The 25,809-nt window shown below is 46.8% G+C and overlaps 1 protein-coding gene across 4 annotated transcripts in view; it reads right to left on the bottom strand.

The window, feature by feature from the left end:
- SHISA5 (shisa family member 5) overlaps window positions 1-25,809 on the bottom strand; it is a 34,348-nt gene that overhangs the window by 6,810 nt on the left and 1,729 nt on the right. Inside the window, exons 1-3 of one of the 4 annotated variants that reach the window (XM_061396941.1) lie at window positions 21,240-21,409; window positions 17,612-17,768; window positions 641-691 (exon numbers count right to left, since the gene is read on the bottom strand). In XM_061396941.1, the coding sequence (XP_061252925.1) occupies window positions 641-691; window positions 17,612-17,768; window positions 21,240-21,309 (278 nt within the window). In that variant the 5' untranslated portion in view covers window positions 21,310-21,409. Of the gene's footprint in view, window positions 1-640; window positions 692-17,611; window positions 17,769-21,239; window positions 21,411-25,809 lie in introns of those variants that run through there. The other 3 variants (XM_061396943.1, XM_061396942.1, XM_061396944.1) reach the window with 3 other exon arrangements.

Raw genomic sequence — 25,809 nt, 5'->3', positions numbered from 1 at the left:
CTTTACCACACCCGTACCCCCATCACTATGCCCCCAGCACCACCACTGCCCCCTCACCACCACCACAGCCACCATTACGCCAACACCTCCCTGCCACTGTCCCCCATCGCCACATCACGACCTACTATCATACATCTGCCTGTCACACCACTACACGCCACCACAGTGCCCATTACCATCAACCTCTCCACCATCAACACGCACGCCTGCCCCAGTACCACACAGCCACCATCATTCATCACCACTCTATCCCACCACCACCGTGCCATCACCACCCACTCAGCCTTGTAGCCAACACCTCTTCCCTGCTGCCACCACCTGATCACTATCACCTTTTGCCACTATCGCCCCCATCACGGTCACCCCCTTCCCATCACTTACACCTACAGCCCACACCATCACCAAGGTCAATGTGAACCTCCACCCTCAGCGTTTCAGCTGTCAACCAGTCACCCCAATCCCCAGCACAATGATGAAGACGACTTCCCAACACAAGAATCAAAGCTCCTGGAGCTCAGACATGGCGACAGCTTCTCCGGGGCCATACCCCAAGGACTCTGTGCCACCCCAGTCCCCGCAGCCCTCTTGAGCCCCCCATCACCTCTGCCAGGAAGATGTACCGAAACTGCAGGTTACGTACCTGGCCACGGGGTCACTGTCGAAGCCGGAGTCGAACTCGTCAGTGAGGATACTGCAAACAGGAAATCTCACAATTAACCACCTGCACCCCACCCAGCACACCAGTGACAAACACAACCTTAGCACACACACAGAACATGCACGAAAGCCAACCCCACAATGGGCCAGAAAGGTGGGGCCCTGGTGGCCTCCAGAGGCCAGATATCACACATACCAGGGTTTCAGGCTACAAAGCCACACATCCTTCTAAAGCACACAAGGGACATTCTCTAGGAGAGACCACCCAGGCGGCTCAGACAGTAAAGAATCCACCCTGCAATCCAGGAGACCTGGGTTCAATCCCTGGGTCGGGAATATCCCCTGGAGAAGGAAATGGCAACCCACTCCAGTATTCTTGCCTGGAGAACCCCCATGGACAGAGGAGCCTGGTGGGCTACAGTCCATGGGGTCGCAAAGAGTCAGACACGACTGAGTAACTAAACACTAACACATATGAGGCCACAAAACTAGCCTCAAGATCTGAAAAGGTAGCTATCGTACAAATTATCTTCTCCAACTACAATGGAATGAACTTATAAATCAGTAACAAAAGACCCACGTCATAAAGTTAAAAACAAAATGCTAAAAACAAAAACTGTCATACCTTAAGAAACCAACATATTACAACAGAAGAGCTGTAGCTTAAATAAGAAATCAGAGAGGATATTGAGAAATCTGTAAAACCAAATGAAAATAAAAACACCACTGGTCAAAACGGGTGAAACACAGCTAAAGAATTCTTAGAAGGAAATGTAGAGCTTCGATAGTGATATGGTAGGAAGCCAAAGACGACAGGAAAAACGTAATAGAACAGACTCCCAAAATAAGGAAGGAATTAATAAAGATAACTGCAAAAGTCAAAGAGAATAGTAGCCACAGAAAATAACAGAGAAGATGAACAGAACCAAAGCTGGTGGACCTCTGGCCAGACTAATGAAGAAAAGGAGAAAAGATGCAAGAAGACAAAAATACAGAATGAAAAGAGGTAAGATGGAGAAGCTCTATACAGTCAACAAAAACAAGACCAGGAGCTGACTGTGGCTCAGACCATGACCTCCTTATTGCCAAATTCAGACTTAAATGGAAGAAAGTAGGGAAAACCACTAGACCATTCAGGTATGACCTAAATCAAATCCCTTATGATTATACAGTGGAAGTGAGAAATAGATTTAAGGGCCTAGATCTGATAGATAGAGTGCCTGATGAACTATGGAATGAGGTTCGTGACATTGTACAGGAAACGGGGATCAAGACCATCCCCATGGAAAAGAAATGCAAAAAAGCAAAATGGCTGTCTGGGGAGGCCTTACAAGTAGCTGTGAAAAGAAGTGAACAGGAAAGGAGAAAAGGAAAGATATAAGCATCTGAATGCAGAGTTCCAAAGAATAGCAAGAAGAGATAAGAAAGGCTTCCTCAGTGATCAATGCAAAGAAATAGAGGAAAACAACAGAATGGGAAAGACTAGAGATCTCTTCAAGAAAATTAGAGATACCAAGGAACATTTCATGCAAAGATGGGCTCGATAAAGGACAGAAATGGTATGGACCTAACAGAAGCAGAAGATATTAAGAAGAGATGGCAAGAATACACAGAAGACCTGTACAAAAAAGAGCTTCACGACCCAGATAATCACGATGGTGTGATCACTGACCTAGAGCCAGACATCCTGGAATGTGAAGTCAAGTGGGCCTTAGAAGGCATCACTATGAACAAAGCTAGTGGAGGTGATGGAATTCCAGTTGAGCTATTTCAAATCCTGAAAGATGATGCTGCGAAAGTGCTGCACTCAATATGCCAGCAAATTTGGAAAACTCAGCAGTAGCCACAGGACTGGAAAAGGTCAGTTTTCATTCCAATCCCAAAGAAAGGCAATGCCAAAGAATGCTCAAACTACCGCACAATTGCACTCATCTCACACGCTAGTAAAGTAATGCTCAAAATTCTCCAAGCCAGGCTTCAGCAATACATGAACCGTGAACTTCCTGATGTTCAAGCTGGTTTTAGAAAAGGCAGAGGAACCAGAGACCAAATTGCCAACATCGGCTGGATCATGGAAAAAGCAAGAGAGTTCCAGAAAAACATCTATTTCTGCTTTATTGACTCTGCCAAAGCCTTTGACTGTGTGGATCACAATAAACTGTGGAAAATTCTTCAAGAGATGGGAATACCAGACCACCTGACCTGCCTCTTGAGAAATTTGTATGCAGGTCAGGAAGCAACAGCTAGAACAGGACATGGAACAACAGACTGGTTCCAAATAGGAAAAGGAGTACGTCAAGGCTGTATATTGTCACCCTGCTTATTTAACTTATATGCAGAGTACATCAAGAGAAACGCTGGGCTGGAAGAAACACAAGCTGGAATCAAGATTGCTGGGAGAAATATCAATAACCTCAGATATGCAGATGACACCACCCTTATGGCAGAAAGTGAAGAGGAACTAAAACGCCTCTTGATGAAAGTGAAAGTGGAGAGTGAAAAAGTTGGCTTAAAGCTCAACATTCAGAAAACGAAGATCATGGCATCTGGTCCCATCGCTTCATGGGAAGTAGATGGGGAAACAGTGGAAATAGTGTCAGACTTTATTTTTTGGGGCTCCAAAATAACTGCGGATGGTGACTACAGCCATGAAATTAAAAGATGCTTACTCCTTGGAAGGAAAGTTATGACCAACCTAGAGAGCATATTCAAAAGCAGAGACATTACTTTGCCAACTAAGGTCCGTCTAGTGAAGGCTATGGTTTTTCCTGTGGTCATGTATGGATGTGAGTTGGACTGTGAAGAAAGCTGTCGAAGAATTGATGCTTTTGAACTGTGGTGTTGGAGAAGACTCTTGAGAGTCCCTTGGACTGCAAGGAGATCCAACCAGTCCATTCTAAATATCAGTCCTGGGATTTCTTTGGAAGGAATGATGCTAAAGCTGAAACTCCAGTACTTTGGCCACCTCATGCGAAGCGTTGACTCATTGGAAAAGACTCTGATGCTGGGAGGGATTGAGGGCAGGAGGAGAAGTGGACGACAGAGGATGAGATGGCTGGATGGCATCACTGAGTCGATGGATGTGAGTCTGAGTGAACTCCGGGAGTTGGTGTTGGACAGGGAGGCCTGGCGTGCTGCAATTCATGGTGTTGCAAAGAGCTGGACACGACTGAGCGACTGAACTGAACTGAAATAGCTATAAGTACCACAGAGCTTTTAAAAAAAGTAGTAACTGGAAGTTCCCTGGCGGTCCAGTGGCTAGGACCTGGCATTTCCACTGCTGTGGCCCAAGGTTCAATCCTTCGTAGAGGAACTAAGATCCTGCAAGCTGTGTGACGCAGCATCCCACCCCCCCAAAAAAATAATAGTAACTTTGAACTGAACAAACCACCTGCAAAAAAATCATTTGGGAAACAAGTGAAGGCAACTGAAGACTAGTATTAAAAGCTATTAAATAAACTGTGGTAATTGTGCCAAGTGTATTCCAGATATACGACCGTATTTCTTTTTAAAGGACTCACTTGGGACTTCCCTCGTGGTCCAGTGGTTAAGAATCTGCCTGGCGATGCACAGGACATGGGTTTGATCCTGGGCGGGGAACTAGGATCCCATATGCCGTGGTGAGCAACTCAGCCTGAGTACACACGGCAACTACAGAGCCCACACACCCGACAAAAGATCATGCATGATAGAACTAAACCCAAATAAATAATTATTTAAAAAATAATCATAATAAAGGACTCACTTGTACTGATAAAAAAACTAACATTTAAGGAGACATTTTCATGTCTGGGATTGATTTTAAAAGACCCAGGAAACAAAAGTAGTGGAAGGTAGGTGGAACATTAGCAGCAGAGTATTGCTAACCAGGGGGGCAAGCAATGGGTATATGGGGTTATTAATCTCTTTGCTTTTGTATGTATTTGAAAATTCTCAAAAAAAAAAAAATTTGAGAAACAAACAGAAAAATTCAAGAGAATTAGGCATAACTATATCCTCAATTTGAAGGACAAGTAAAGCAAAGGAAAAAATATTTTCAAAAAAATCAGTGTGCAGGCTTTGGCCAGCAATAACAGAGTAAAGCACACCAAGCTGAGATAAGGCGGGCAGGGGCGGAGTGGGAAGAAACTTCCATGGAGGTGGGCCTGGCATTTAAAGCCTCCTTTCTCCTAGGGGCACCAGCCTATTTCAGAAGGGCAATACTCTAGGCAAGAAGACTGGTGCGGGTTGCCATTTCCTACTCTTGGGGATCTTCCTGGGATTGCACTCTCATCTCCTGCAGGGGCAGGTAGATTCTCCTTTTTCTTTTTTGTTTTTAAAACAAAACTATTTTATTGAGGTCTAGCCTACTTACAGTTTAAAGTCGTTTAATTATTAATTCAAATTTTATTTTAAATGCCTTTAAGATAATTTTATATTTTAGATAATAAATCAAGACTTTTCTCTGTTCCATATAAATTCTGTATCTAGCCGAAAGTTTCACATGTTTACTCATTCTATTCTGCCTTTCTTTTGTTGTTTTTTTTTTTTTTCAGTTTGTTTAATTGGAGGCTAATCACTTTATAATATTGTGGTGGTTTTTGCCATATATTGACATGAATCAGTGGCAGGAAGATCCTTAACCACCGAGGTCCTGAACAGCAAGGAGAAACTCAGCAAGGAGCTCAGCTTCTACTCGCCTCAGTCTCTGCAATCAGGCCAAGATGACCTTAGAGTGCTCGTGTCCCTGGCAAAAGCAGTTATCAGTCCTTCCTGGAGGAAGTCCTGAGCTCCAAATGGCTATAATTCATTCTGCAAATACAATGTCTGGCACACAACTGATGATTTCCAGGAACACAAGAACATTAGACAACAAGAAGCAACGGAAACGACCGCCAGTAGAAATATCCACAGGTGTCCACACACTGCCGTTCTCAGACTCTGACCTGTGTTCAAGGAGATCAAAGGAAAAAAGATGCAGCAGTTTAGGAGAATGGCAAACAAAAATGAAACAAATAAAAATTCTAGAACTAAAAAATCATGCAAAAATCAGTAAGTTATTAGACATATAATATAATCAATATAATCGATCAACTAGAAGACAAACCCAAACAAATATATACACACTAAAGCCTAGAGACATAAAAGGATGGTAAATGTACATACAGAAGACAGTAGGTGAAATATGGAAAATAGCTGTAGAAAAGGTCTTCAGTTCAGTTCAGTTCAGTCGCTCAGTCGTGTCCAACTCTTTGCAACACCATGAATCGCACGCAGCACGCCAGGCCTCCCTGTCCATCACCAACTCCCAGAGTTCACTCAGACTCACATCCATCAAGTCAGTGATGCCATCCAGCCATCTCATCCTCTGTCATCCCCTTCTCCTCCTGCCCCCAATCCCTCCCAACATCAGAGTCTTTTCCAATGAGTCAACTCTTCGCATGAGGTCGACAAAGTACTGGAGTTTCAGCTCTAGCATCACTCCTTCCAAAGAACACCCAGGACTGATATTTAGAATGGACTGGTTGGATCTCCTTGCAGTCCAAGGGACTCTCAAAGAAAAGGTCTTACATATGTGTAATTAAAGTCCCAGAGGAAGAAATGTGAGAATGGAGTAAAAGCAATCTTTAAAAAGAGGCATGCTATTAAAATTATTTTTTTCCTAGCAAAAATGATAAAACAAACAAAAAAAATAATGGCTGCAAATTTTCCAAAACTGGCAGAAAACAAACAAAAAAACCAAGCCAGATTTCCGAAATATCTTAAGCCCCAAGCAGCAAAAATTCAAAGAAAAACACACCTAGGTACATTACAGTAAAACGTAAAAACCAAACATGAAGAGAAAAAACTTGAAAATTAGAGAAAAGACATGCTACTGGCAAAGGAGCAATAATAAAACCATCATCTGATTTCTCAACAGAAACAACAGACGTTAGAAGACAATGGAATGAAAGCTTCAAGATGCTGAACTTTGCTGAAACTTTATACCTTCCAACCTATTAATCCATACCAGGAAAAAATCCTTTAAGAAGGAATGTAAAACAAAGACATTTTCAAACAAACAAAAGCCAAGAAAATTTGACACCAGTCTACCTGTATGAAAGGTAGAAGGAACAGGTCTCAGATGAAACTTAAACCCGAAGGAAAAGAAAATAAATATACTGATAAAGGCAAAAAAGACAACTAAAATACTGTCTTTGGGAAATGCAAATCAAAACCACAATGACATATCGCCTCACACCAATCCAGACAGCTATCATCAAAAGAACACAAATAAAAAACGTTGGCAAGAATACGGAGAAAAGGGAACTCTTTGGCCCTATTGCTGGGAATGGGTGTAGCCACTGTGGTAAACAGTATGGAGGTTTCTCACAAAATTAAAAATAGGGAATTCCCTGGCAGTCTAGAGGCTACGACTCTGGGCTCTAACTGCCAAGGGCTGGGCTTCGACCCCCAGTTGGGGAACTAAGATCTTGCATGCTACTCGGCATAGTCAAAACAAAAGAACAAAAACCCTGAAAAGAGAACTAACATATGACCCAGCAGTTTTACTCCTTGGTATACATCAAAAAAAAAAAAAAAAAAACCCACTAATTTAAAAAGATGCATGCAAAAAAAAATTAAAATAAAATAAAAAGATGCATGCACCCCAATGTTCACAGCAGCATTATTTACAATTGCTAAGGTACAGAAGCAACCAGTGTCCATCCACAGATGAATGGATGAAGATGTGGTGTGTGCATACATGTGTGTGTGCACACATTCATGTACACAATGGAATACTATTCAGCCATAAAAGAATGCAATTTTGCCATTTACAGTACCATGGATGGACTTGACAGCATTATGCTAAGTGAGATAAGTCAGTCAATACTGTAGGATATCACTTATATGTGGAATCTAAAAATACAACAAACTAGTGAATACAGCTAGTAACTGGCAACCCACTCCAGTATTCTTGCCTGCAGAATCCCAGGGACAGAGGAGCCTAGTAGGCTGCCGTCTATGGGGTCGCAGACAGTCGGATATGACTGAAGCGACTTAGCAGCAGCAGCAGCAGTGAATACAGCAAAAGAGAAGCAGACTCACATATACAAAGAACAAAGTAGTAGTTACCAGTGGGGAGGCGGGAGAGGGGCACCACAGGGGTGGCAGTGTGGGAGTACAAACTATTGGATGTAAGATAGGCTCAAGGTTGTATTGTACACCATGGCGAATATAGCCAATATTTTGTAATAACTATAATGGAAAGTAACCTTTAAAAATTGTATAAAATTTTTTTAGATAACCATGAAAAAAATTCTACATTTCTCTAAAGACATACAGATAGCCAAAAAGCACATGAAAAGATGTTCAACATCATAGGGAAATGCAAATCAAAACTACAAAGTCTCGCCTCACACCAGTCAGAATGGGCATCATTGAAAGGTCTAGCAACTTCCTGGTGTTCCAGGAGTTGAGTGCAGGCTTCCACGGGAGAGGGCACGGGTTCTGTCCCTGGGTAGGGAAGTTCCACGTGCCGCGTAGTACGGCCAAAAACAACATGGAATTAATAATGCGGGGGACTTTCTTGACGGTCTAGGGCTGAGGGCTCTGCATTTCCACTGCAGGGGCACAGGTTCAATCTGGTCAGGAAAGTAAGATCTCACACGCCCCATGGCCAAAAAAATAGTCTACCAACAATAAATGTTGGAGAGGGTATGGCGAAAAGGGAACCCTCCTACACTGTTGACGGGGATGTAAATTGGGACAATCACTATGGAGAACAGTATGGAGGTTCCTTAAAAAAATAAAAACAGAACTACTCTAAGATCCAGCAATCCCACTCCTGGGTATATATCTGGAAGAAACCATAATTCGAAAAAATACACGGACCCCAATGCTCACTGCAGGACTATTTATAATATCAAGACATGGCAACAACCTGAACCAACTTATATACAAAACAGACTCGCAGATTTCAAAAACAAACTTATGGTTACCAAAGAGGAAATCAGGGTGGGAAGAACAAATCGGGAGCTTGAAATGACATATACACATTACTACATATCAAATAGATAACCAAAAAGGACCTACTGTTCAGCACACGCAACTCTACTCAATATTCTGTAATACCCCACATGGGTAAAGAATCTGGAAAAGAAGGTACATATGGATATGTATAACTGAATCACTTTGCTGAATATCTGCAACTAACACAACATTGTAAATCAACTATAATCTAAATAAATTTTAAAAAGAAAGAAAGGGAATAAAATACTGTCTTTGGGGTTATAGTATTACAAGAGATAAAGGGAGTATCAGACATAATAAAATGAGCAATTCATCAGAAAGTAGAAACAATCCTAGATACGTATGCACCTAATAACAAAGTATTAGACCTCATGAAGCGAATACTGATAGAACTAAAAGAATAAACATATCTGTAATCTCTTGGTAATCAACAACACAAGAATAACAAAACCCAATAAGGATAAAAAAGATCTAAACACTATTATCAACAACTTGACCTAACTGACACTTATAAAGAGTACACTTAACAACTGCAGGGAGAAGGCAATGGCACCCTACTCCAGTACTCTTGCCTGGAAAATCCTATGGATGGAGGAGCCTGGTAGGCTGCAGTCCATGGGATCGCTAAGAGTCGGACACAACTAAGCAACTTCACTTTCATTTTTCACTTGCATGCATTGGAGAAGGAAATGGCAACCCACTCCAGTGTTCTTGCCTGGAGAATCCCAGGGACGGGGAGCCTGGTGGGCTGCCGTCTACGGGGTCGCACAGAGTCGGACATGACTGAAGTGACTTAGCAGTAGCAGTAACAACTGCAAAATATATCTGAAACACTCACCAAGGTACAGGATATTCTAAGCCATAAAATGAGTCTCAATAAATTTCAAAAGACTGAAATCTTTTTAAAAAAGTTTTCTTTTTTTTTTTTTTTGAAAGGTAGTACCAGTACCATTTTATTTACTGTTGTAGGAAGTTTTTAGGTTACTTCTCAAAAACAAAAGCAAAGAGATTAAAAATTCCCAAAATAACAAGGCAGGAGATAAGAATTCTACAATCCAGAAATGCTGGGTGAGCTTTCAATCAGAGGGAGGAAGAGGTCACGTCAGTAGCTCACACAATAGATACTGAGAAAACCACAGGGTTGAGATTGGTGTAGAAATTAGAGGGTAAGCTCTCTGCCCTCCCCGCAATGGCAACAGATCCTTCAGCCTTGAGGGACCATTCACCAGTGAATGGGTCTAAAAGAGAAAGGGCATGAGGAGTGAAGATCGTGCCTAATTTTACAAGTTGCCTCTGGCCTTCAGTCTGGCAGGTGGCTAAGAGTTGTGGACCCTCCCCACTCCGTGCCCTTCTGAGCCCCCACTGTCAGCTGAGCTGGAAACCACACACTTGTGCCAGTGACTGCCCACACACCCTCCACTCTGGGTCAATGGCTGTTCGTGTGGCGAAGGGCAGACTTTCTTGCTCTTCCATCCCGCTACCTGGGGAGGCTGACCCACAGGAAATAAAACGGTGGGCAGGACATCTGTCAAAGCCCAACGACAGAGATGATATGAAACAACTGGGCAAAGGATTGACTTTTTTTTCCCAGATGCTGACCTCCAGTGGAAGTTCATCAGAAGCTGTTTGGTATTTCACTGGATGCTTCCCTGAAGTACTGACTGGTCTTCTGGGGGTACGGGTGGGCAGCCAGGCAGGGCCAAGAAAAGAGCTGCTCCTGCTTCTGCAGGGCATAGCCTCCTCCAAGGACCCATCAGTTCAGTGTGCATTCTCAGCAGCCAGAGGCTAAACCAGACTCTGCTGGTGCACACAGCTGGGTGAAAGCCCTGAGACCCATACCGGCTGCAGGAACTCCAGCCCTCCAGTCCACCTGCCCCTGTGAACAGCCCAGAGCTGACTCCAGCTTTCCCAACTGAGTTCTCCCTCACAGTAGAGTCCTCAAGGACAGGTGTTACCTGGCATCCTTGAGAGGCGCAGGAACGCTACCCATGGAATTCTGTTCCAGCAGCTGGTAGAAACCAGACACTCTTGAAGTTGATTGTCCTTACATGTTTCAATGCCATTCTCCAAAAAAAAAAAAAAAATCAAAAAAAAAAAAAAAATAAAAAAGAAGTTGATTGTCCTTCATTCTCCAGAGTTCTCGAGTGGCATCTCAGAGCAGAGGAATTCGCTCTCTTAAACACGGACCGGGACCCATCCCCGAGGTCCTAGCAGCAGATCTCCCACAACGAAAAGCTTTTGGGAAGAACTCGGGTCTCCACGTGAGCTCTTCTCAGGAGAAACCACTCAGCGCCCCTGCCACCCAGTACACGGGGGTAATCACAGTCCAAGTACACTGACATCAAGTACAAAACATTGCATATCAAATATATACACGTATACCTCCAGAGTTCAAGCAAACATCCAGTTCTCTTTATAGGGATGTAAATAAATCTCGTAGCGCTACAAAAATACAAGTCATCTGAGAGGTTTACAGTGGTCCCCAGTATGAAGGAGGGTATTAAATAAAACAGCTATCGATAATTAAAAGTGAATCAGTTCAATCAAGTTACAGTATCATCCTTCAGATTAAAGTGCTCTCGTATTAACTAATGTGGCAGCAGACGTGATCCTGAGAAGGAATCCCACTGCCAGTCATCTTGCCTCTTAACTTCAACACAAGAATGAACACAGAGAGATCTGTGTTTATAACTGCTCTCTCCTCAAGCCCTACCCACGTCCTTGGCCTATGACATTCTCTCCCGAGGAGAGATGTTGGGATTTGATGAGATTCTGTCTCAACTGGAACAACAACAAAAAATGAGTAATATAGAAAACATTCTTATATTGGGTTACTAACAATGAAATTACCTGAAGAGTCTGAGTTGTTTAGGTGCTAAGTCATGTCCGACTCTTTGTGACCCCGTGGACTGTAGCTCATCAGGCTCCTCTGTCCATGGGATTCTCTAGGCAAGAACACTGGAGTGGGCTGCCATTTCCTTCTCCAAAAAAGTTTTCATTTATATGGCCACGTCAGGTCCTGGTTGTAGCACACAGGCTTAGTCACCCCGCAACGTGGGGGATCTTAGTTCCCCAAGCAGGGATCAAGGCCGCAACCCCTGTATTGGAAGGCGGATTCTTAACCACTGGACCACCAGGGAAGTTCCAAAAAACCAAAATCTTAAAAGAAAACAACACAATGAGATATTACTACCCAGCCACCAAAACTACAGAAATTGAACCTTTCTAGGAATCAGCAATAATCTGTATCTTATTGCCTGGTGCCCCGGTGGCTCAGTGGTAAAGAATCCGCCTGCCAACTCAGGAGACGCAGTTTCAATCCCTGGGTTGGAAAGATCTCCCGGAGAAGGAAATGGAAACCTATTCCAGTATTCTTGCCTGGAGAATCCCACGGACAGAGGACTGACGGGCTACTGTCCGTGGGGTCGCAAAGAGACAGACATGACTTGGCAACTAAACTGTATCTTAACTAAAGTGTTAAATATGAGAAGTATACATTTATTAAAACTTGATTCAAATGAACCATTTATGTACTTATACCTCAATTTTTAAAGAAACATTTACAATACCAAGTTTGGAGAGGGTGTGGGGCAAATCTGACGCTCTCATCTGGCTGGTGGGAGTGTAAATGGTAACAAGTGCTGGATGTTTCTGTCAAAACTGGACACATGCCCCCAGTGCCTCAGGATTTCCACTCCTAGATATTTTCCCACAAGAAAGATATTCCTTCTAAAAGGCACCAGAGATTTATAAAAGAAGGTTCTTAGCATCACTATCAAAACAGCAGAAACCAGGAACTCCCAGCGGTTAGGACTCCATGCTTTCACTGCCAAGGACTTGGGTTCAATCCCTGGTTGGAAACTATGATTCCACAAGCCACACTGAGCTGCCAAACAGGAAAAGAAAAAATGAATAAATGAAAGAAAACCTACATACATGGACAGATATGCTATGCTGATGGACTGGAAAACTCAAGTAAAAAGTCAATTCTACAAAAACAGTATAAATCAATGCAATCGAAGCTGGTTTTCTTGAGAAGCTGATTCTAAAATTTATATGGAAATACAAAAGACTAAAAATAACTAAGACAATATTGAAGAATATCAAAGCATAATATAAAGACACAGTAATTATAAGTCTGCTTTAGCCCAAGGATAGTCAACATAATGTAACAGAGAGCCTAGAGACATCTACACATGTGGATACTCAATCTGTAGCAAACCTGTCATTGTAGAGTGAGAGAACTATCATTTTCTGAGACACTATAGTATAAATGTTGCTTGGACAATCAGAGAAAGTATCTTTAAAAAATTCACCGAAAAATTCTTCTTCACTGAAAATTTCGTGATGTGTCAGTTTTGGAAATTTCACAGTAATAACTTTGTGTTTATAATATACACAGGTTGGAACAAAAACAAAGCAAAATGTGAATGGTAACAACAGTCCTAAGTCACATAATAAACCCTTGGTCAATTTTAAGCTCCAACAACTTCACATAGTGATTGTATCATTTTCTAAAAACGTACTGATACATCTCTAGTCAATAACGTATTAACAAATGAAACGATCTCTACTGACTTATACAACTACTACTATGCATACTTAAAGCATACAGGGGCTTCTGTGGTGGCTCAGTGGCAAAGACTTTACCTGCCAAACCGAAGCAGACACAGGTTTCATCCCTGGTCTAGGAAGATCCCACATGCCAAGGAGCAACTAAGCTGGTGTGCCCCAACTACTCAGGCCGTGCTCTAGAGCCCAGGAGCCACAATTACGAAGCCCATGTGCAGCAATTGCTGCAGCCCACACGCCTAGAGCCTGTGCTCTGCAGTGAGAAGCCACCACCATGAGAAGCCCTCACGCTACAACTGGAGAATAGCCCCCACTCGCCACTGCAACTAGAGAAGAAGTCCACACAGCAAGGAAGACCCAGCACAGCCAAAAAAATAAATGAATAAATAAAAATCATTTTAAAAGTAACAGAAATGCATAATATGTGCACCAAAAGATATGTACAAAGATGCTCAGAGCTGCATTATTTGCAATACCCCTCCCAAAAAAGGAAACAATCCAGATATCCACCAACATTACAAAGCATCAACTGTGGTCTAAAAACCTAACATACACCAATGGAAAGGAACAAACAACACAGTATGGATGAAACTTACATGGTGAAAGAAACCAGATAAGAAATACAGGTATGATGTCACGTGTATGTCTGTGTGTGTTGAGTAACAGAGCAGTTAAATGTTACGCTTGGGGATAACAGAGGGCATACTGATTGGGAAGTAACCCGAGGGGGTTTCCAAGATTCCATGATGTGTTAATTCTTGCCCCAGACAGGTGGTGGTTTCGTGGAGTTGAATGTATTTAAATTTCAATAATTCACCGAGCTGTATGCTTCATATTTGTGTACTTTTATGAATGTATGATATATACTGCCTCCAACCCCAATAAAAACTCTACTATAGGGACTTCCGGAGAAGGCAATGGCACCCCACTCCAGTACTCTTGCTTGGAAAATCCCATGGACGGAAGAGCCTGTTAGGCTGCAATCCATGGGGTCGCTAAGAGTCGGACACGACTGAGCAACTTCACTTTCACTTTTCACTTTCATGCATTGGAGAAGGAAATGGCAACCCACTCCAGTATTCTTGCCTGGAGAATCCCAGGGACGGGGGAGCCCAGTGGGCTGCCGTCTATGGGGTCGGACAGAGTCGGACACGACTGAAGTGACTTAGCATAGTATAGCATGGACTTCCCTGGTGGTCCAGTAGCTAAGACTCCACGCTCCTAACACAGGAAGCCTGGGTTTGATCCCTGCTCAGGCAACCAGATCCCACATGCCACAACTAAGAGTTTGCATGCCGCATAAAAAGATCCCTCGTGGTACAACTAAGACCCAGCCAACCAAGACCTGATGCAGACAAATAAAATAAAAATAAACATAAAAAAAAAACTAAGCTGTAGAACTTAGAGATGCATGTTTGGGTATTATAACTCTAAAGAAAAGCAAGGCTATATAACAGAATCAACACTATCTTAGAGGGATGAGAGACAGTGATTGAGAGTGAGCTCAAGGGGACGGCTGCTGTCTTGACCTGAATAGTGGTTATGCAGATATTTGCTTTATGATAAATCACTGAGCTGTACATTTATTTTAATGCACTTTTCTGCATGTGAATTTTATGTTACAACAGAGTAAAAAACAACCTCAAGGAATGAGTTTAATAGCAGATTAAACATATATGAAGAATTAAATTAACTAAAAGGTTAGAAGACATAATCTGGAATGCAACAGAGACAAAAATATGGAAGAGACAGACTAGGAAATGTGGACACTGGAGCAGAAGATGCAGCATGTCTAAATGAGTTCCAGAAGGAAAGGAGAAGGAAGGCTAATATTGAAGAGTAGCAGAGAATTTTCTAGAACTAATGAAAGACACTAAACCACAGATTTAAGAAGCTCACCAAATCCACATTAGCATAAATAAAAAGAAATCTAGGGACTTCTCTAGCAGTCCAGTGGTTAAGACTTCGCCTTCCAATGCAGAGGGAGCAGGTTAGATCCCTGGTTGGGAAGGCAAGATCTCACAAAAAACCAAAGCATAAAATAAAAGCAATAATATTGTAACAAATTCAATAAAGATTTTTAAAAAATGGTCAACATAAAAAAAAATCTTATAAAAATAAATCTATACTTCAATATATCATGGTGTAACTGAAGAATACCAAAGTCAAGAAAAAAAATAATCTTACAAATCTGTCAAAGGGGAAGAAAAAAGAGTGTTTTTAAATGCTGGACAACTGACTATTGAACTGGTATCTCTAGAGATAAAGGAAGCCAGAGAAAATAACCATCAACTTGAATCCAGCTCAGAGAAAATATTTCTTAAGAATGAGATGAATGTAATTTACCATATTAACAGAATAAAAATAGAAAAATCATCTAATTATCTCTAAAGATGCAAGAAAATACTTAACTAAATGCAAACTTACTTCATGATTAAAAGTCCAAGGAAACTAGGAACAGAAAGGAACTTCCTCCACCTGATAAAGGGCAGGTATGGAAAGCCACGGAGAAGGCAATGGTACCCCACTCCAGTACTCTTGCCTGGAAAATCCCATGGACGGAGGAGCCTGGTAGGCTGCAGTCCATGGGGTCACTAGGAGTCGGACACGACTGAGTGACTTCACTTTCACTTTTCACTTTCATGCATTGGAGAAGGAAATGGCAACCCACTCCAGTGTTCTTGCCTGGAGAATCCCAGGGACGGGGGAGCCTGATGGGCTGCGGTCTATGGGGTCGCACAGAGTTGGACATGACTGAAGCGACTTAGCAGTAGCATGGAAAGCCACAGCTAATGTACCTAATAGTGAATGCTTTCTCCCTGAAATGGAGAACAAGACAAGGATGTCTCTTATTACTTTTTTTTGTTGTTCTCACTTTTTTCATCATTGTACTGGAGATTCTGACCAGTGTGATAAGGCAAGAAAAAAACAATGAAAGCATACAAATTGAAAAAGAAGTAAACAATAGAAGAAAAAATGGAATTAAAAAAAAAAAGGCAATACAGTAAGTGAGAAAGAAAGAAATTTAGAACAGAGGAGACAAATATAAAGCACAAAATAAGAGAGCAAATATTGAATACAATCCCAGAAATCCAATAATTACCTTAAACTTTAATGGAATAAATCTTCCTGTTTTTTAAAGCTATCAGAATAGATTTTGCAGTCCTCTTCCCTGGTGGTGCAGTGGATAAGAATTCACCTGCCAATGCAGGGGACACAGGTTCAATCCCTGGTCTGGGAAGATCCCCCATGCCTCAGAGCAGCTAAGCCCGTGGACCACAACTATTGGGTCTTGGCTCTAGAGCCCAGGAATCCCAACTACTGAAGCCGCCATGCCCTAGAGCCCATGCTCTGCAACAAGAGAAGCCACCAGACTGGGAAGCCCTCACACTGCAACTAGAGATTAGCCCCCACTGCTGCTGCTGCTGCTGCTAAGTCGCTTCAGTCGTGTCCGACTCTGTGCGACCCCAGAGACAGCCCACCAGGCTCCCCGTCCCCGGGATTCTCCAGGCAAGAACACTGGAGTGGGTTGCCATTTCCCTCTCCAATGCATGAAAGTGAAAAGTGAAAGGGAAGTCGCTTAGTCGTGTCCGACTCCTAGTGACCCCATGGACTGCAGCCTACCAGGCTCCTCTGTCCATGGGACAGCTAAAAAAAAAGGCCTGTGCACTGCAATGAAAACCCAGCACAGCCAAAAATAAATAAATAAAAATTTAGAATAAAAAGTAAGGGGGTTCATATTGCCCACAGACTATAAACTTTGCAACACACAGAAATGAAAGAACACAACAGACTGAGTGGTTGCCTATGGAACGAAGGGAAGGCAATGGTCATGGACGATTAAAATAAGATGTGTAAGATGGTGGGGGTTTGGACTTGCCCAAACCAACGATGATCACTTGCCATGAGCTGAGGCGTGTGACCACCTCAACTCTCTGGGGCCAAACACAAGAAACACAGAATGGCAAAGGAAGACACACATGGGAGCCCCTTGGTTCCTGCCTACAAAACATTCAAACCTCAGATGCAATGTAAATCCATGGGCCATGGCAAGAGAACACAGGTATGGCCCACAGTGGGATACACACAGACCTGCACAAATCACACACAACCCCCACCAGGTGCATGCAAACACTGCGGGATACACTCGCGCCAAGGGGACCACCCTGAGGACATGCTGGTACACACCAGGGGTAAGCCACAGGGCTGGCTGAGGCCACCAACCCCTGAGAAACCTGCTCAGCACTCGAGGCTGGGGGAGAGGCGCAAGGGCTCACGGGAACAGAAGGTCCGGGGGAGTCCAGCGAGTGCTCCACCATCAGCTCGAGAGGAGTGACAGGCTGGATGGACAGGCTCAGGCCGCCCACCTCGTGACCTCAGGTGCACTCACCTGGCCTCCGGAGCATGGCAATCTTCCTCAATCCACATAACCTGCTTCAGCACATCCGAGCAACAGTACTGGTCGTTACAGTTGCCGCAGCAGAAATCAGGACAGACCCAAGGGTCGACCTTGCGCCCGTGAGAAATCATACACAGCTCACTCTGGGCTGGAACACATAAAAATACTCTTCACCCACGGCCACGGGGCCAGCCTTCAGCCCTGTCCCAGCCCACACCGCCCCTTCCCCAGCAAGGCCAGTAGGCCTGAGCCAGCCGGGCCATCTCCGCAGCATCCTCTGGCCACTGCCCCAACCAGCCTTGCCCTCTCCCGTGGGCCACAGCAGAGGCACCCACCTGGCCCCCTCCCTCTCCCATCAGTCCATTTGCCCTCCAGATGGGATGGTGAACTTTCTACATGTGGGTCTGACTCGGCCACTCCTCAGCCTCAAGCCAGGGGATCAACCCCAGGCTCCACAAAGCAGCATCCAGACTACAAAGGACCTTGAAGGTCACCCCATGCTCCACCTTCAAATCAACTTACCACCCATCGAGGTCTTCCTCTAGGCCCCCTTCTATGGGAGCCACCCAAGTCCAGCAGTCACACCCCCACAAAGCAGTCCCTCCTGTAGCTGGGGACTACACGTTCTTTTTTTCTTCTTCTTTTTGGCCATGCCACATGGCATGTGAGATCTTACTTCCTCGACCAGGGTTCAAACCCACGCCCCCTGCACTAGAAGCACAGAGTGGACTGAGCTGTTCTTAATCCTCAGGTTCTGTCCCCACCACTCAGCCATGGCAGCCTTGGCCCCGGCTGGACACTCCGACTCCAAGGGCCAGCCCTCATAGACCATAGCCTTACAGCAGGCTGTCTCCTGACCAGTTCACCATCGGCCACAGTCACTCCCACCAAAGTGTCCAGGTCGTGTCCCAGCACTCTTGCTGGGCCTGCAGCAGGCGGCTAGGAAATGTCCGTGCCCTCAGTAGCCAGGCATCATGTGGAGCCTCAGAACCATCACACGGCTCTTAGCCAGATCTGGGATTTAAGTACACCTGGCTGACAGGTGTGGAAATAGACCACAGTTTGCTGACTTCCAGGAAGCTGCTACAGCCAAATGTTCCCAGCATCCTTGGGCTACATCAGCACAGATCTGGTGTCCACCAGCAGGAGAGAACAGTCCTGGATGCCACCCTGACAGACCCTAAATGGAACACCCAGTCCAGCAAGGCCCAGACAACTATGGTAGACTGGGGATGGTCCTGACGATAAACCCTGAGGTAGAAAGTCCTGGCACAGCACTGGGACTCTAAGAACCCTGTCTGACCTCACCCGCAGGGCAGGAGGTAGCGTCTGGAGACCCAGCCTGGTCAGTATATTTGTCACTCCCAAACATTCCTCTTTGGGCTAAGGATGATTTTCAGCAGTTTATTTTTAAGCAATTGCAAACAAAGGAGAAGCTCTGAAAACTGAGTAGGAGTTACCCTTTTGCAATAGATATTTGCAAGTATAAAGGAAATCTTCATGTGTGGCTCAGTGGTAAAGAATCCACCTGCAATTGCAGGGAAGATCCCCTGGAGAAGGGAAAGGCAACCCACTCCAGTATTCTGACCTGGGAAATCCCATGGACAGAGGAACCTGGCAGGCTACAGTTCATGGGGGTCACAAAAGAACCTAAGAAACAACTTCACTGCCATACTAGGAAGAGGGTAAGGACCATATCTCTAGAAACCTATCAAGGCTGCAGGCACAGATTTCAATCTGTTTAACAATTTTACCCCTTCTTTACTGGGTTTTTCCTTGTGAATCCCAATATCGTGACTCTTTCGCCTTTAGTTCAAAACAGCATTCAAGGTGAGGGCTTCCACCATTTAGACAAGTTACTGTTTCCTTGGGTCTCCCATGCAAACCGGAAGTATAGTGGTAGTGTTAGTCACTCAGTCACGTACGACTCTTTGTGACCCCATGGACTGTAGCCCACCAGGCTCCTTCCTCTGTCCATTGGATTCTCCAGGCAAGAATACGGAGTGGATTACCGTTCTCTTCTCCAGAGGATCTTTCCGACCCAGGGATCAAACCTGGGTCTCCTGCATTGCAGGCAGATTCTTTACTGTTTGAGCTACACGGAAGACCTAGTCCACCATTTGACCAAGTTACTCAGTTTCCTTGGATCGCTCATGCATTCCAGAGGTATACCTGGAATGTTGTTCAACTTTTGTTTTGCTCCTGTTCATTTGTCTTGGCTGCTGCTAAGTCGCTTCAGTCGTGTCCGACTCTGTGCGACCCCATAGACGGCAGCCCACCAGGCTCCCCCGTCCCTGGGATTCTCCAGGCAAGAACACTGGAATGGGTTGCCATTTCCTTCTCCAATGCATGGAAGTGAAAAGTGAAAGTGAAGTCACTCAGTCGTGTCCGACTCTTAGCGACCCAATGGACTGCAGCCCACCAGGCTTCTCCGTCCATGGGATTTTCCAGGCAAGAGTACTGGAGTGGAGTGCCATTGCCTTCATTTGTCTCACGTCAATGTAATTAGTAAACCAGCCAAAGAACCTTACAGGGCAAGAAGAGAAAATCTTTCCATCCCAACAGTATCAAGCACCCTGGGGCCACTGGTGGAGCAAAATCCAAAGACAGAGGCATTGACTGACCTCCTTGAGAAGGGTCAACTAGGTGGTAGGTGGTGCTCTGGGCAAAGCTGCAGGGCAGAGGGTGGGCCCACCAACAGGGCCAACCCAGCCAGCCGTCCACCTGGCCGCAGGTAAGGCCAGCACAGCCCATCCTACTGGGTAGCTCAGGTGACCTACCTCCTTTTACAGACTTTCCAGCCACAGCCCAGCCCAAGCTTCTAAACTGGGCCTGAAGACACAAACAGGTTGAGTGTTTGAGCCAAAAGTCCATGACACAAATGTTCTTCTGAACCCCAGACACTCTGAACCAGTCTCCAGTCCTCACTGGAACTTCCCACCTCAAGCCCTCCAGATTCCTCCCAGTCCCCAGGAATAAAGTCCTTCCCTTGGAGAAAAACACCCACCCCAGAAGGATCTTCAGCGTCCTAGGGAGATGGGTGGGGCAGGGGGAGGGCACTCTTCTACTTCCCTACCTTTAAAAGTTCCCCAGCCGGGCCTCCACCGTCTGGGATTCATCAGTCTACAATCAACCTACAACAGTTAAGTGTCTCATCCAACCCTGGGGACCAGCCTGAGTGGTCTCCAGAAAGGCCAGAGCAATGGAGGCAGAAGGTGGAGGCTCCCAGCCAATAAACTGAGGCCAGGGAAGGGGCCTGCAGCGGCCAGGCCTCCCTGCAGCCACCACCCCTCGCTAAGGCCAGGCAGGAAATCCCACCCCAGCCTCTGAGAGGGCAAGCCCTTGGGACCCTAGAGGACAGACCTCCCCCCCAACCACCACCACCATGCCAGGGCAGAACAATGACGGCAGATGCCCGGGGTCTGGGCAGTGTGCAGACGGGAGGGAGGCTGGGGTGGAGGACAGACCAGTCGTGGGGTCCGCACACTGCCTCGGGGTTATGAGGCTCGGTTGGGGTCCCTGGGGGGACGGCGCCGCTTGGGCTTGCAACCAGGGACGGCGCGGACATGGCCGCCTCCCCTGCCTGCCCGGGACGAACTCCCCGGCACCCAAGACTCACCTCCCTCAGGCGCCGGGAGCAACAACAGCAAGAGCACCAGGATGCGGGGCGCGGGGTCCGGCGCGGCCATGGCTGGGAGCGCAGGGGGACGGACGGACCGACCGGCAGACGGTCCCGGTGTGGCCGCAAACCTCAGCGACCCGCGCGGCCGCAGGCTTCCTCGCCCCGCCCCGGCCGTTCCGGGAACCCCGCCCGGGGCGAGAGGAGGGACGGGAGGAGGGGAAGCGGACGCGCCTCCCAGCCTCGGGGCCTGGGACGCGTCCGGTGTCGGCCCCTCTGGGGACAGGCTCCCGGACGCAGGCGACCACCCAAGTTGCCTTCGACTCTGGCCCTTGCGCGCCCCCACCCCGGGTCCGCAGAGGGGTCTTCGCGGGGATCAGCTTCCTAACACTTGAGCACCCGTTGGGTGCTGCGGGCTAAGCCCCGACGGAGCCCTTCCTCGCCCCTGCGGTTCCCCACCTGCCCGGACATCCTCGGTCCTCGGGAGGTACCTGAGGACCGAGTGGGACCGCGACAGCGCCCAGAGACAACAGACACAGGTTCCCTTCTGAAAGCCTAGTTCGGAGGCTTCTGGGAGACCCCATCTCTGAGGACACTCCATCGCCCTGCCTCCTGGGGTGACACCCCTATCCCGGAGGTTTCCTTACCCTACCGCCAGGCAGGATCACCCTCTGCCTCAGGGCAAGCCTGGCTCGACTGGCTCAGCCTGAGGGAAAGGAACTAGCTGCTTCCAGACACTGTAAGCCACCACCTGCCTCAGGGTTGGGCCAGGTGGCCCAAATCCTTGCCGGCTGCCAGAGCACTGGGCTCTCACAGGGCACCCTGAGCTGGGGCCCCTCACTGTGGGTTAGGATGGAAAGGAACAGGACCCTATGGGGACTTCTCAGGACAGACCTCTTCCCCATGTCCTCTGCTGCGTCACTCTTCTCAGAAGTACCTAGACAATACTATCTGATCCACATTTCCTGAGTTGTTTTATAGTTGCTAAAACTACCACCAAATGGGAGAAAGTAACCACTTGATGATCAGGCCCATGTAGCCCCAGGATGGTTAACACCTGTGAGGCCACCCTGTTACCTCACCATCCATCAATCCGAACTGCACATGTGCCGATCACATATCCTGCGATTCTGCCCTTCACCTGGCCTTTGAAAACACTTTGCTGAGGGGCTTCCCTGGTGGCTTGGCAGTAAAGAAGCCACCCGCGATGCAGGAGACACCAGTCTGATCCCGGATCTGGGAAGATCTCACATGCTGCGGAGCAACTAAGCCCGTGCTCTACAACTACTGAGCCTGTGCTCTAGAGCCCATGCTCCACAAGACTGAAAAGTGAGAAGTGTTAGGCGCTCAGTCGTGTCTGACTGGTTTGCGACCCTGTCAGGCTCCTCTGTCCATAGAATTCTCCAGGCAAGAACACTGGAGTGGGTTGTCATGCCCTCCTCCAGGGGACCTTCCCAACGCACGGATCCGTCCTGGGTCCACCTGCATTGCAGGCAGATTCTTTCCAGTCTGAGCCACCAGGGAAGCCCACTGCACAACAATGAGAGCTAGAACTAGAGAGCTGCCCCTTCTCTCCACAATGAAAGAAAAGCCCGCACAGCAACGAAGACCCAGAACGGCCAAAAATAAATTAAGAAAATAACAAACACTAATTTGTGGACCTAGCTTGACCATGTGAAAGTGCTGTGAAAGTGTTAGTCACTTAGTCATGTCTGACTCTGTGACCCTATGGACTGTAGCCCGTCAGGCTCCTCTGTCCATGGGATTTCCCAGGCTAGGATACTGGAGTGGGTTGCCATTTTATTCTCTAGGGGATCTTCCCAACCCAGGGATCGAACCCAGGTCTCCTGCATTGGCAGGTGGATTCTTTACCACTGAGCCACCTGGGAAGCCTGCAGCTCTTAAGACAAAGTCCCGATTTCAGTTCCTGCACTGACTGGGGCTCCATGTGCCTCCTTGCTCTCTGCATCCACCACGCACATTCCCCCACCCTCCCTGGCTCCCAACTTAAACAGCTCCTCCTCTAACACGACTCTGGAGATGCCAAGTCTGGGTTAGGACTCCCCTAGGTGTTCCCACAGCCCTTGTGACCCCCAGCCCAGCACCACACCTTGGGTTATGTGGGTGTCTTCTGCTACTTTGGGGGCTAAGTGAGGCTGGGACTATGTCTTGTTATCCAGCACAGGGCCGTGCCCACAGCGGGTGCTTGATAACAACTGGAAAAGGAAATAAAGGATCTCCTTTAGCCCATGGACCACTTTCCCCTGAGCACAAGCCCAGAAATCACTCCCCCCAGGGGATGGGCTGACAGCACTCACAGTCCTCTCTGTGGTTTGCACTGACCCCACCCTCACTGCCCCAGCACTCGCCAGGTTGGGGCATCTACCTCTGCCAGTGAGCCTGTCTTCTCCTCGTCCCTCGGCATCCTTCCTCTACCCTACCCTGTCCTGGGGCTGCCTCTCTCTCTCCCTTCCTCTAGAGTCAGCAGAAGGCAGCTGCAGGAGGTCAGAAGGTGGGAGGAGAGTACATGGGTGGGGCTCTTCCTTCCCTAATCCTTCCTGAAAGCTCCTGGGTGCAATCTGACACCCCTCCACCCCACTCCCTCAGCTACAGCTCCCGCCTCCTTCCATTCAGAGCCACAATCTGAGAAACGGAGATTTTATCTTGAGAGCCCCAGGGAGGGACTGATTGAAGAGACCCCTCTGCAGCTCATAGCAACTGAATAGGAGATCAGAGGCCAGTGGGAAAGGGGGGTTCCCACCAGGCTCCAGTAAACCTTACCCTCCTGAGCCTTGGCCCTGCAGGCTGTGGACAAGAAACATTACCCAACTCCCCTGTGAAGAACGTTGCCCACTATCTCAGTTCTCTTTCCTTCTTCCCTGGTGGCTCAGGTGGTAAAGAATCTGCCTGTAATGCAGGAGACCAGGGTTTGATCCCTGGATTGGGAAGATCCCCTGGAGAAAGGAATGGCAACCCACTCCAGTATTCTTGTCTGGAGAATCCCATGGACAAGGTGGGGCTAAGGTCCTTGGGGTCACAAAGAATCGGAGGCAACTGAGCAACTAACACTTTCACTTTCATCCCAGTTCTGCAAGAATCTAGCCATTAGCTACTGCAGCAGACCGTGGGCGGTGCACCTGAGGACCATTCGGGATGAAAAAATCAAGAAGCCTTCTGTGCTCCGGATACTAACTCTGCAGAGTGAAGATGCATATCAAAGGAATAATTGCAATGAACCCAGTCCTTGCATCTTCCCTTACATAGAAAAACCAGGGCTGGAATCATTCATTTGAGGTGTCGGTTCTTTGTGATAGTAATCTACATGTTTTTGTTTTTGCTAGCAAAATGTGCCTGTATATCCTGGGTCTTCCCTTACCTCTTCAGAGCAACTCCTCAGCACTTTCTGAGATGCTGTCTTCTGGGCTTTTGTCTTCATTAAGGTCCCCAAATAAAATTTAACTCACAACTTCCAGGTTGCGCAATTTTCTTCAGTCCACACAGACGAGGGATGAAAAAGGCTCCCAATGATGCTAGCCCTGAGTGCTGTCACCCAGATCCACCCACAGCTCTGTAAAGGGCCCTTTTAGCGAGCTCTCTTCTAATGAGCATTGTTAAGAATGACTATTTCCGGAGATCTTCCCTGGTGGTCCCGTGGCTGGGATCCCAAGCTCACAATGCAGGGGGCTTGGGTTCAATCCCTGGTCAGGGAACTAGATCCCACGTGCTGCAACTCAAACCCAGCACAGCCAAATAAATAATTCTTTTTAATAAAAGGAACTCCCCTGGTGGTCCAGTGGCTAAGAATCTGCCTGCCAATGCAGGGTACATGGATTGAATCCCTGGTCTGGGAAGACTGCACATGCAGCGGGGCAGCCAAGCCTGTGTGCTGCAACTGCTGAAGCTCACGTGCCCTGGAGCCCATGTTCTGCGACAGGAAAAGCCGTCACAATGAGAAGCCCGTGCACTACAACGAGAAAGTGGCCCACACTCGCCACAACCAGAGAAAACCCTGGACAGCAACGAAGACCCAGTGCAGCCAAAAATAAACAAACATTTAAAAAAAAAAAAAAGACTGCTAGAACTTTTACACGCAGTGTGGCAGCCACACTATAGATGGGAACCCTGCCTGGGGCCAGAGCAATACCCAGTGATGCCCAGAAAGCCCGTGCTCTACAGGACTGTCACTCCGGGAGCGTGAGATCTAGGTGGAGCACAGCCCAGGGCCCATGTTGTTCCTCTTCACCAGCACCTGCCCCCCGGCTTCCTCCATATCGGAAGGCAGAAACGCCAGACCCACTTTTCAGCTTCCTTTGTCCAGCCAATCAGACGTACCCTCCTGGGGTCAGATGTCCCTTCCCTGGAGTCAGAGGTCCCTTCCATGAGGCATGCTCAGAGGGCTGGTGACCAGCGGCAGGACAGCAGAGCCTCTGCTGTGGTGGGGGTCCTGGCAGCTGGGGAGCAGCCCACAGTGTCTGCCAGAGAAGAACTGTGATGTGGGCATGACCTGTCTTGTCCTCCTACACCCTCAGTGGTCCTGGGAGGAACACACATTCCTTTTCATAAATTCCAC

This window comes from Bos javanicus, chromosome 22 (assembly GCF_032452875.1).
Source record: "Bos javanicus breed banteng chromosome 22, ARS-OSU_banteng_1.0, whole genome shotgun sequence".
Classification (NCBI taxonomy): Eukaryota; Metazoa; Chordata; class Mammalia; order Artiodactyla; family Bovidae; genus Bos; species Bos javanicus.
This window is presented reverse-complemented; position numbering and strand designations above follow the sequence as displayed.